The sequence below is a fragment of the Bos grunniens genome, chromosome 11 (genome assembly GCF_055505025.1).
Source record: "Bos grunniens cultivar Pamir isolate PY7600 chromosome 11, Bosgru_T2T1.0, whole genome shotgun sequence".
NCBI classification, from domain to species: Eukaryota; Metazoa; Chordata; class Mammalia; order Artiodactyla; family Bovidae; genus Bos; species Bos grunniens.
In genome coordinates, this window is record NC_141175.1 from 1,592,506 (window position 1) to 1,603,597 (window position 11,092).

The 11,092-nt window shown below is 59.7% G+C and overlaps 2 protein-coding genes across 28 annotated transcripts in view; one reads left to right on the top strand and one right to left on the bottom strand.

The window, feature by feature from the left end:
• GRIN1 (glutamate ionotropic receptor NMDA type subunit 1) overlaps window positions 1-5,440 on the bottom strand; it is a 25,890-nt gene extending 20,450 nt beyond the window's left edge. For all 27 annotated transcript variants that reach the window (XR_015136024.1, XR_015136025.1, XM_086324066.1 and 24 more), the window contains exons 1-2: window positions 4,874-5,440; window positions 2,534-2,668 (exon numbers count right to left, since the gene is read on the bottom strand). Coding sequence is in view for 25 of the 27 variants with exons in the window: in XM_086324066.1 (XP_086180192.1) it covers window positions 2,534-2,668; window positions 4,874-5,131 (393 nt within the window). In the remaining 2 variants the exon portion in view is untranslated. The remainder of the gene's footprint in view (window positions 1-2,533; window positions 2,669-4,873) is intronic.
• On the top strand, window positions 5,130-8,026 carry LOC147362223 (uncharacterized). The gene is made up of 3 exons (XM_086323910.1): window positions 5,130-5,181; window positions 5,288-5,735; window positions 7,805-8,026. Exons 1-3 carry the CDS (start codon window positions 5,130-5,132, stop codon window positions 7,893-7,895), a joined length of 591 nt encoding a protein of 196 aa, XP_086180036.1. The 3' UTR covers window positions 7,896-8,026.
• Window positions 8,027-11,092: the final 3,066 nt, after the last annotated feature.

An 11,092-nucleotide genomic window follows, 5' to 3' on the forward strand; every position in this document is an offset into this window, starting at 1 on the left:
GAACCCCGCCAGAGCGCGCGGGGCTCGGACTGTCGCCAGGGCGCACGCGTTGGAGATCCCGCCAGGTCTCTGGTCCTGCTCGCGGCGTACAGTCCCCGGACCCGGGGGCCCCGCTTCCCCGACTCCTCCCCGCCCACTGTGACTTCTCCGCACCCATCATCTCATCTGAGAAACAGGCTCGGCTTGCCCACCAGCCCCCTGACTGAGACTGGGCAGGGGGTTTGTGGAATTTTTCCTGGGGTGACTCCCCACCTCTTCGCAGACACTCCAGCTCAGCTACTCGGGCTCAGAAAGTTCTTGCTGACGCCCAGCATCTCAGAGACCCCCACGGGTCCTTCTTGAATTTGTATAACCGTCTTTCTGAGGAAACCTCCCTCTTGGGGCTACACTGCTGTCTCTTGGCCTCGTTGGGGTTGTTGGTCTAGCCCACACCCTGCCCCGCCTGCTTCTCTGAGGGTGCCGCCTGTGGGCAGGGGATGAGCAGGCTCTACCCTCCTCAATGCAGAGCCTCTGCGTCTGTCCAGGGAGCAGGGCTCCTAGGGACCACCCTGAACCAGGGGTTCGTCTGCTCCCTCTTCGGGACTTGGAATCTGGGCTCAAGAACGCCCCTTTGCCTCTGTCTGTCCTCCGGCAGGTGACACGGCTGCCAGGGCGTTGTGGCTGGGGTGTCGGACTGGCTCTGACCCAGGTTGTTCTGGCCCGCTTGCTGGGCACAGACTCTAGAAGGGTCAGGGTGGAGCTCTAAGGTCCGGCCGCTAGGTGTGCCCTCGTGCTGGGCCATGGTCTGGATCTGGGGTGGGAGCCCATGAAGGCCCGCGTCCTGCCCGGGAGAGAGCTCCCCGCCCTGGCCTCTCTGGGCGCACGGCTGCTGTCCTCCCTGGAGGCACTTTTCGGGCCTGATGCCCAGAGAGGTGCGGAAGGCAGAGGCTGGAAGGCACAGGAGGGAGCCCTCCACTCACGGCTGAGGGGTACGTGCCTCTGAGCAGCTCGGGAGGCTCTGCTGTGACTGTGGTTTTCAGAGCCTCAGGAAGAGGGGCTGCCCCGGCCTCCGCCGGCCTCCTCCCGTGGGGGTCATCCCAGAGGCTCCCTCACTCTGCTCTCACTTTGCCGTTGCCCCGTTGTCCCTGACCTCCCTGGACACCCCGGGCCTGGCTGAGATGACCTCTGTGATTCAGCGGTGTTATCTAGAGCCTGGGGCTCTGGACAGGATGAATCTGGAGAAGATGGGGAGAGCTGGAAGGCTCCCAAGAGCCCAGCCCTCTGCCCCTCTGCTCAGACACCGAGCCAGAGTCCACAGTCTGTCTGCAGGTGGCCCACCCAGTGTTCTCGCCTGGAGGATCCCATGGACAGAGGAGCCAGGCAGACTGCAGTCCATGGGGTTGCAGAGTCGGACACGACTGAGCGACTGAGCACTCAGGAGGCCCCAGGCCTGGAGGGTAACGTGGAGCGGGCCGACCACCCCCCCAGCCTCTTGGTGGCATTTGCTCCCAGCTGACCGGTCCTCTCAGAGTTGGGGCAGGCCCTGCGGGAGAGCTTTGTGAGCCAGCGCACGTTCCCCACTGCTCTGGGGGCGAGTTTCCTGCCAGCCTGACTCGGGGACCTCTCGACTCTCCCAGCTGCTGCTCCACGATTAGACGGCTCCAGCCAGACCCCCAGCCCAAGGGCCACGAGGCAGCCCTGAGGACCGCAATCCCCAGACCGGCCCCCAGCCGTGAGCTGCCTCCTCGGTTCACCTGGCACCAAGTTCAACCCTCTTCCAGCTGCATCCTCTAGTGGGGGCTGGTCCCTGGCGTCGCAGCTGCATCCTCTAGTGGGGGCTGGTCCCTGGCGTCGCAGCTGCACCCTCTAGTGGGGGCTGGTCCCTGGCGTCGCTGCCCCTCTGGGCATCTCCTCCTCCTGGAGAACCCCTTTTCCAAGGGCCCCTGCTCTGCGGTCCACGAAGCTGCCCCATCTGTCCCTCTTCTGACCCACGAGGGCCTCTGCCGCTTCCCAGGGCTTGCTTTTGGCACCTGTCACCTGTCAGTGGGCTGTGTGCCTGAGTGTGTGCGGGCGTGTGTCACTGTGAGTGTGCATGTGAGTGTGTGTGAGTGTGGGCCTGGCACAGTGTGTGATGGGGCATGAGTGTGGGGGAGTGAACACAGTGGTTTTATGTGAGTGTGCAAACAAGCATGAATGAGTGGGTGATGGTGTGAGTACACGTGTGAACATCAGGGTATGCGTATGTAAGAGCAGGTGAATGTCCTTGTGACTGTGTGTGACTGTGTGTGTGTAGGCGTGAGTGTACAGATATGTTCGCATCTGTGAGTTTGTGTGAGTGTGAGTGCTATGAGTGTGTACTGGTGTGCATGTGTGTGGGTGAGTTTGTGTGTCTCTGTGAGACTGTATTCTGGTGTGAGTTGTGAGTGTGCCTGAATATATCATCTGGAGCCCAGAGCCCATGGTCTGAGCCCCTCTGCCTGTGCCCTGCACCCTCTCCCCGGGAAGCTGCTGGTGGCCCTGGGTCTGCCCACGGGGGCACAGCGGTCAGGCTTACCTTGTCTGAGTAGATGGACATGCGCGTGGTCAGCCCCAGGACAGGGATGCGGTAGAAGCCGGCCGTGTAGGAGACGGGGGTGGGTGTGAAGTGGTCGTTGGGGGTAGGTGGGTGGCTAACTAGGATGGCGTAGACCTGCGGGCACAGGGGACACAGTCAGCCCGAGCGGGAAGCGGGAGGCCCTGCCCCAGAGCCGCCGGCCAGCAGCAGCAGAGGTGGAGCTTGGCAGGCAGGGCTGTATCTGGGGGGCACTGGTGCCTCGTCTGGAGGCGGAGAGAGAGCAAGACTCCAGGGGCTTGGACTTCCCTGGTGGTGCAGTAGCTGGGACTTCACTCCCAGTGCAGGGGGCCTGGGTGCAAGCCCTGGTCAGGGAACCAGATCCCACATATCGCAACTAAAGATTCCAAGTGTCACAGCTAAGACCCAGCACAGCAAAACAAAAAACAACTTAAAAACAAGACTCCAAGGTCTAAGAAGACACACAGGGAGATGACAGACTGCTCCCCATGCTCCTACTGTCCGGGGCCTCCCCTCCTGCCCCTCACGCTGGGGGGCTGCCCTGAGCTGCACGGGAGGACGAAGGCCAGTCTTAGTCCTGTCTGGGGCTGTACGTGCCACCACGCTGTGGGCCGGGGAGACCCACACCCAGAGCTCCCACTGCCCCCCTTCCTGGGTCAGAGGTGGACAGAGGCTAATGCTCCAGAGATGGAGGGTGCCTCCAGAAGGCCTGCATGGAGCATTACAGACCAAGAATTAGGAATTAGTGGGAGAAGCTGGACAAGGAGCCATCCAGAGGCCCAGGCCTTTTGCTGATGTGTTCCAGCAGCAGGCTGAGCCCCACTTGGTTTGAGCTGGATGCAGTGCTGACTTGAGCACCGACCACATCCTCAAGGAGGCTTGGACTTCCCGCCTGGACCAGTGGCTCAGCGCCCGAGGCAGGGAGATGGAGCAGAAGGCCTGGTAGTTCTGAGCTGCCCTTGGACTGGAAGGCCCTGTCTGTCCCATTTGTGCCTTCCCCTGTCTGAGCCACAGGGCTCCCCTGCTTCTGCAAATGGGTGGGAGTGTGCTGGCCCCACGTGGTGGGGGTGATGGCTGCCATGCCCACGCCTGGCCCACAGCGTGTGACAGTGAGTGAAAGCTACTGCTGTCACCGTGGCTCCCGGCACTGGCTATTCCCTGGGAGAACGGTGCCCACAGGCAGCAAAGCTGTAAGTTGGAGGAGGGATCCCCATAAGGGCCCTACCCCATCTCCCTCCCTGACCCCATCTGCATCCAGAGGTGGCTGGTCAGTGTTTGCCTGAGCATGTGTGTGCATGAGTGTGACCATGCCGGTGCTCACGAGTGTGTGCTGGGGGTGTGTGTGTATACGGCATGCCCCAGCATGTCTACTTGTGTATGTGCATGTGTGTGCACGCTTGAGCATGTCTGAGCACGTGTTTGCATATCTGGCACAGGAATGCATGTGCCCATGGAGATGCGTGGGAGTGGGCATCTGTGTTAATGGGTGTGCAGTGGATTACCCAATGCCAACACGCATGAGTGAGCACTAGTTTAAGTCTACGCATCTCTGTGCACAAACGTGGATGAATATGTGCGCACATGTGAGCATGAGTGTCTGTGGATGTGGCACGCCTGTCAGGTGAGTGTGTATGAGCAGCACTTGGACCGGGGTCGGTCCGCCTCTTACATAAAGGGCTGCATTGCAGTGATTGGGCTGCCTCATTGGGATGCAGCAGGCGCGGAGCCGGGGGCGGACAGCTCTGCAGGCAAAATCCCCAGTTGTGTCCTCCCCCCCACAGTGCGGGCTGCCAGCCGCTGAGCCCTGGTGCCTCCCACACAGGTCGTCCCCATCCCCACCCCAGAGAGCACCCTGCTTCAACACGTGGGCCATTTCCCCTGTCAAGCAGTACTGTGGATGGGGGCAGGGGAGGGTGAAGGGATGGAGGTCTCCAAGAAGGAATAAAGATGGCCCCGGGCCCCATCTGGTTTAAAGCCCTGCACCCTGCGTGCGGCTAGGCCAGCACCTCGTGGGCGGCCCAGGATGCCCGCCACCACCCTGACAACACAGTGACCAAACAAACGGCCACACGTCCACACACACCAGCTGGACGCCTGGTGAGGGCAAGCCCCGGTGGCAGGCGGTTGGTCTGGGGCCGACACAGAGCTGACAAGACCAGCCCTCTGGGTCCTTTCTCAAGGGGAGCGAGAGGGCGACGGAAGGATGGAATGAAACGGGGACAGCGGCAGGGAAGGAGGGTGAAGCCAGGAGGATGGGGGGAAGGGTGGGGGAGGGGGAGGGGCCGGCACCGCGTGAGCCCGGCGGGGGGCGGGGGCGGGCACCTGGCTGGAGATGAGGTCTTCGCACACCGACAGGGCCATCTGGATGGCGTTGGGCTTGTGGGTGACGGAGGTGGCGTTGAGCTGGATCTTCCAGGAGCCATGCCGCTTGTTGGCCTGATTCACAGCCTCGCGGAACATCTGCTCGTGCTTCCGCGTGCTCAGAACCGCGCCAATGTTGACGATCTTGGGGTCGCAGGCGGCGCGGGCGAAGGAGCAGGAGAAAAGCAGGGCGAGAGTCAGCAGGCGCATGGTGCTCATGGGCTCCGGGCGGCGCCCTGACTCTGGGCAGCGAGAACACGGGGCCCTCGGTGCATCCCCAGCGGGAAGCCCCGGCCGTCCTGCGCGCGCCCGATCCCGTGGACGGAGGGCGCCGCGTCTTCCCCAGGAGCCTTAGTCCTGCGACACCCGCGAGAGGGACGCGTGCCGCGAGGCTTCGGCCAGCCGGGCGGCCCCCGGCGCGCGTGGGTCCCCGGCGCGCGGCCCGGGCGGCGGGCGCTGTCCGCGGTGCTGAAGCGGGTCTCGCTGCAGCTCCGGGTGCCCCGCGCCGCGAGGACACGGCGGCGGCAGCTCCTCCGCGGGCTTCGCTGGTCCCGGTTCCAATGCTGCGGCGGCTGCGGCGACTGCGGAGCAGCGAGCGGGACCAGCGTCGCCTGCCCCTCCTGCCGCCCCCGCTTCCCAACGCGGAGCCAGAGCGGGGGCGCCTCCCGCGCCAGATTGTGCGCCTGCGTTCGTGCGAGCGTTTTCCAGAGCACGCGCCAGAGGGGGACGTCTGTGCGCGCGCGTGTGTGCGCGCGTGTGGAGGGGTCGCTGAGACTGTGAGACCTGGGCTGTCTCGCACCTGTAGGGAGTCGAGCGTGAGGAGGTAAGAAGAGTTCGTGTCACCTCAGGCGGCCGCCTGTGTCCTTTAACAGGACCGAATGTGTTCGTGCCAGTTTATGTGTGTGTGTGTGTGCGCGCGCGCGCGTGCACGAGTCCGTACCCACAGTCAGTGATATTTCGGGGCCTGACTCTACCCGCTGGAAAGCAAGGCCTGCGAAGAGGCCCTGAGCCGCGCCCTTGGGGGAGGCAGAAGGCTCAAAAATGGGGGCGAGGCCCTGGCTGCCTGGCCATGTGACTCGGGCTCCCTCCTAGAGAGCTGAGAAGAATGGGGGGATGATAGTGATGGCCCCATGTTGAGCTGCATCTTCCAGGAGAGTCTGAGGGTCTGAACCCCAACCAGCTGTGGAGAGGCCATGCCAGAGGGGGTCAGGTATGCAGCAGGCGGGAGGAGGGCCAGGGGTGAGGAGGCCTTGCTGATGCAGACACCCTGTGCGCACCCTGTCTCCCTCTCCTAGTGCACTCCCGGCCCCCAGAACCCCCTCCTGCCCCTTGACACAACCGCCTTGTCCTTCCAGTCCTCAAGATCCCAAGTCTTTGTCCTAAGCCCCTCAACCCCCGCCTGTGCTTCCTTCTCCCTAACTCAAAGGATGACTGACGCTCCGCCCACTACCAGTGACATCAACCGTTTCCAATAGCAACTGAGGATTCTGCAGACCCAACAGCAGAAGCCCCCAGTGGGGACAAAGCAGGGTGGTCCCCACACCTAAGCGATGTCCTAAGCGGTGGAGAGGGGAGGGGCCAAGTCCCTCCCGACAGGGGCCTGGCCCCGTCCCCTGCCTTTCTCACCCCCATTCTGACTGGCCTGCCCCCAGTTCGACACAGACACTGCGGGAACCCTGGCTGCAAGGCGAGGGCTGCAGCGCTTGGCATGCTCTCTTTCTTGTCCCCTTCTCTCTCAACGCGAGGAAATCATTGCTTGGGGGCCACTGTACCCGCCTGCAGCTGCACCCACACATCCCTCTGCTCTGGGGGTGAGGTCCACAGCCTGCCGTGTGGTCTTAGGAGGGCTTGGGGGGTGTGCTCAGAGGCCCAGAGCCAGTCCCATCTTCACAGGGTCTGTGGCCTCTGGTGGCTCAGAGCTTGGAGTCTGCATGGATGCGTGGGGACAGGCAGCCAGCAATGCTGGCTCTGGTGTGGCCCTGACAGCTCCAGGTCAGTGCAGGGAGGAAGGAATTCACCAGGGGCCAAAGCCACCTGGGGGCCTGGCTCCTCCCATCCACCTCACTCCCCCAGGAGGGGGTGCTGGAGAGACTCCTATGGGGCCTGGAAAGAGAATTTCTACATATTCCCTGGCCCAGGGCTGGTGGCTACACAGCTGGAAGCTTGAACGTGGCCGTGGCTGGAGCACTCACACCATGGGCGCTGCCTGTGGCCGTCAGGGCTCTTCTTTCCCTTGAGGCCTCTTTACCAACCCAGCACTGCCTCCCCAGGCTGCCGGCATTCCAGCTTCTGCCCAGAGGCCCTCGCATGCCACCGGCCTCAGTCTTTCCCATGCTGAGTCTCTCCTGGGCTCTGCACCCCCTCTCACCTCGTGGGCTTCTTCCACACCCCCAGCAAGAGGGGTGCAGCTGCAGAAGGGCTCGACCCTGCTGCTTGCTGCGAAAGATCCTGCCGCGGGCTGAGGCTGCCTGAGCAGATGCCTGCCTGTACCAAGATGCTTCAAAGCCTTATTAAGAATATTTGGATCACCATGAAGTCCTACTATATGTAAGCTTACCAGGAGATTTGGGTAGGAATGGGGTTAATGGGCTTCCTTGCGCTAGTGGTAAAGAATCAGCCTGCAATGCAGGAGACACAGGAGACTGGGGTTCGATCCCTGGGTTGGGAAGATCCACTGGAGAAGAAAATGGCAATCTGTTCTAGGAGTCTTGCCTGGAAAATCCCAGGGACAGAGGAACCTGGTGGGCTACAGTCCATGGGGTCACAGAGAGTCGGACACGACTGAGTGACTAAGCAGCAGAGCAGCTTATAAAATCAGGAGTGCTGATAGAAGAAGTAAAGCCTGGGACTTCCCTGCTGGTCCAATGGTTAAAAGTCTGCCTTCCAACACAGGGGAAGGACTGTTCCATACCCCATGCTGCGGAGCAGAGCTCTGGAACCACAGCCAGAAAAGCCCTTGGGAACCACACAACGGAGCCCGTGAGAGCCTGAGCTCTGCAACCAGAGAAGCCCATGCACCACGCTGCATGCGGGTCCAGTGCAACTAAGAAGTGCATTTTTAAAAAGAAAAAAAGACGGGAAAAAAAAGTGAAAATAAAGGCTTGAAAGCTTCCAGGCCTGCGCCTGCTCACAGCCATCACTAACCAGCTTCACTGGGATGTCGGTCTGGCTGGGTTGTGGGAATGCGGGACGTGGTGTTGACTTGTGGCATTGCTGCTGCCCTAGGGCGAGATTGAATGTACCTGTGACTCACACACACACACAGACACACAAAGACACACACAGACACACACACACAGACACACAAAGATACACAGAGACACACACACAGACACACAAAGATACACACAGACACACACACACAGACACACGAAGACACACACAGACACACAGACACACAAAGACACACACAGACACACAAAGATACACACAGACACACACAGACACACAAAGACACACACAGACACACACACACAGACACACAAAGATACACACAGACACACACACACAGACACACAAAGATACAGACACACAGACACACAAAGATACACACAGACACACACACAGACACACACACACACAAAGACACACACACAGACACACACACACACAAAGACACACACAGACACACACACAGACACACACACAGACACACACAGACACACACACAGACACACAAAGACACACACAGACACACAAAGACACACACAGACACACACACAGACACACAAAGACACACACACACAGACACACAAAGACACACAGACACACAAAGACACACACAGACACACACACACACACAAAGACACACACAGACACACACACACACACAAAGACACACACACACAGACACACAAAGATACACAGAGACACACACACAGACACACAAAGACACACACAGACACACACACACACAAAGACACACACACACAGACACACAAAGATACACAGAGACACACACACAGACACACAAAGACAGACACAGACACACAAAGATACACACAGACACACACACAGACACACAAAGATACACACAGACACACACAAAGACACACACAGACACACACACAGACACACAAAGACACACACAGACACACAAAGACACACAGACACACAAAGACACACACAGACACACACACAGACACACAAAGACACACACAGACACACACACAGACACACAAAGACACACAAAGACACACACAGACACACACAGACACACAAAGACACACACAGACACACAGACACACACACAAAGACACACACAGACACACACACAGACACACACAGACACACACACAGACACACAAAGACACACACAGACACACACACAGACACACAAAGACACACACACACAGACACACAAAGACACACACAGACACACAAAGACACACACAGACACACACACACACAAAGACACACACAGACACACAAAGACACACACAGACACACACACACACAGACACACACACACAGACACACAAAGACACACACACAGACACACAAAGACACACACAGACACACAAAGACACACACAGACACACACAGACACACAAAGGCACACACAGACACACACACACAGACACACAAAGATACACACAGACACACACACAGAGACACAAAGATACACACACACAGACACACAAAGATACACACAGACACACACACACAGACACACAAAGACACACACAGACACACACACACAGACACACAAAGATACACACAGACACACACACACAGACACACAGACACTGCCAGGACTGGACCCCTGAGTCCGGCGTGTCAGATTCTGTGGTCAGGACAGAGGAATGCTGGGGTGCCGCCTCTGGCCCCCAGTGGGAGAGAGGTCCTGTCCATCCCAGGGGGAGGCGGGGAGCCTCCAGCTGCACTTCCAGGCCTGGGGCTCAACCGGAGCCCAACCTGGTTCCCCATGTGGAGGGAACGGCTTCCCCTCCTCCCTGACTCCAACCCAAGGGCTGTCAGTCACACATGCAGTCCCTCCTTGGCCTTGCCCATTGGCTGAGAGAGAGTCACGTGACTCAAGCAGAATTTCCCCCCAACCCCCACCCCAACCAAGGGATTTTCCCGAGGATTTTGACCAAATCGGACACCGGGTGATCTCTGAAGGCTGAGTCACTTGTGGACACTCTTCCGTCAGGAGGACGCTGACAGGCAGGTGGAGCTTTTGTGCAAGTGCTGCGTCCAGACTCCTGGCCTGCGGCCAGTCAAGGGCCTGCCTCCAGACCAGGCCTGGGGAGCTGGGGCTGGCCATCTGCAGGCCTGGCCCCTGGGATTCCGTCCTCGACCTGGGGGAGCCCGAGGGCTCTCACCAGCAAGGCTGCAGACGCCCATGGTGCCATCTTGCTTGCCCTCACGCTGATTTCCATCGCACACCTTCTCCAGATGGCTCTTCTGCCCGCCTCCCCCACAGGATCCCCCTGTCCCTGTCCTCACTGACTTTCCAAACCCTGACTTCTGGGAAGCCGGCCTTCCCAACAGGTTTCCCAGGAGGCGCAGTGGTAAAGAATCTGCCTGCCAATGCAGGAGACACAAAAGATGCGGGTTTGATCCCTGGGTTAGGAAGATCCCCTGGAGTAGGAAATGGCAACCCACTTCAACATTCTTGCTGGAAAATTCCATGGACAGAGGAGCCTGGTGGGCTACTGTCCATGGGATCGCAAAGAGTCAGACACGACTGAGCGACTGAGCATGCAGACACGCATCTTCTCAATACTACAATGTCCCCGCAGGTCCCACTGTAGGGGGGACTTTCACACTTCATTCACCCACAGACATTTGCTGGGCTCCCGTGGCGTGGCAGGCACTGCTCTAAATTACTGGAGTACAGCAGCGGGAAAGTGAGATTCCTGACTTAGCACACGGCAAGCAAATAAGGCTCTCAGACTGTTTCCCGCAGTGTCGCATGCTCCAAGGAAGAGAGAGGAGGGGAGGAGGGAGCTCGATGGGGTCGTGTGGTGGTCTCCGCACCCCTGCAACATCTTCGACATGCGCCCCTTCAGAGGACCCCCAGTCTCTCTCTTTGTATGTGGTGGGACCGGCGGACTGCTTCTGAGAGGGCTGTGGCAGAGGGACACGTGTGGCTCTCAAGGGGAGGTCCGAGGAACAGCTGTGCTCGGGCGCCGTCCTTCCGGGGTCACTGGCTCTGAGGGAGGCCAGTGTGGA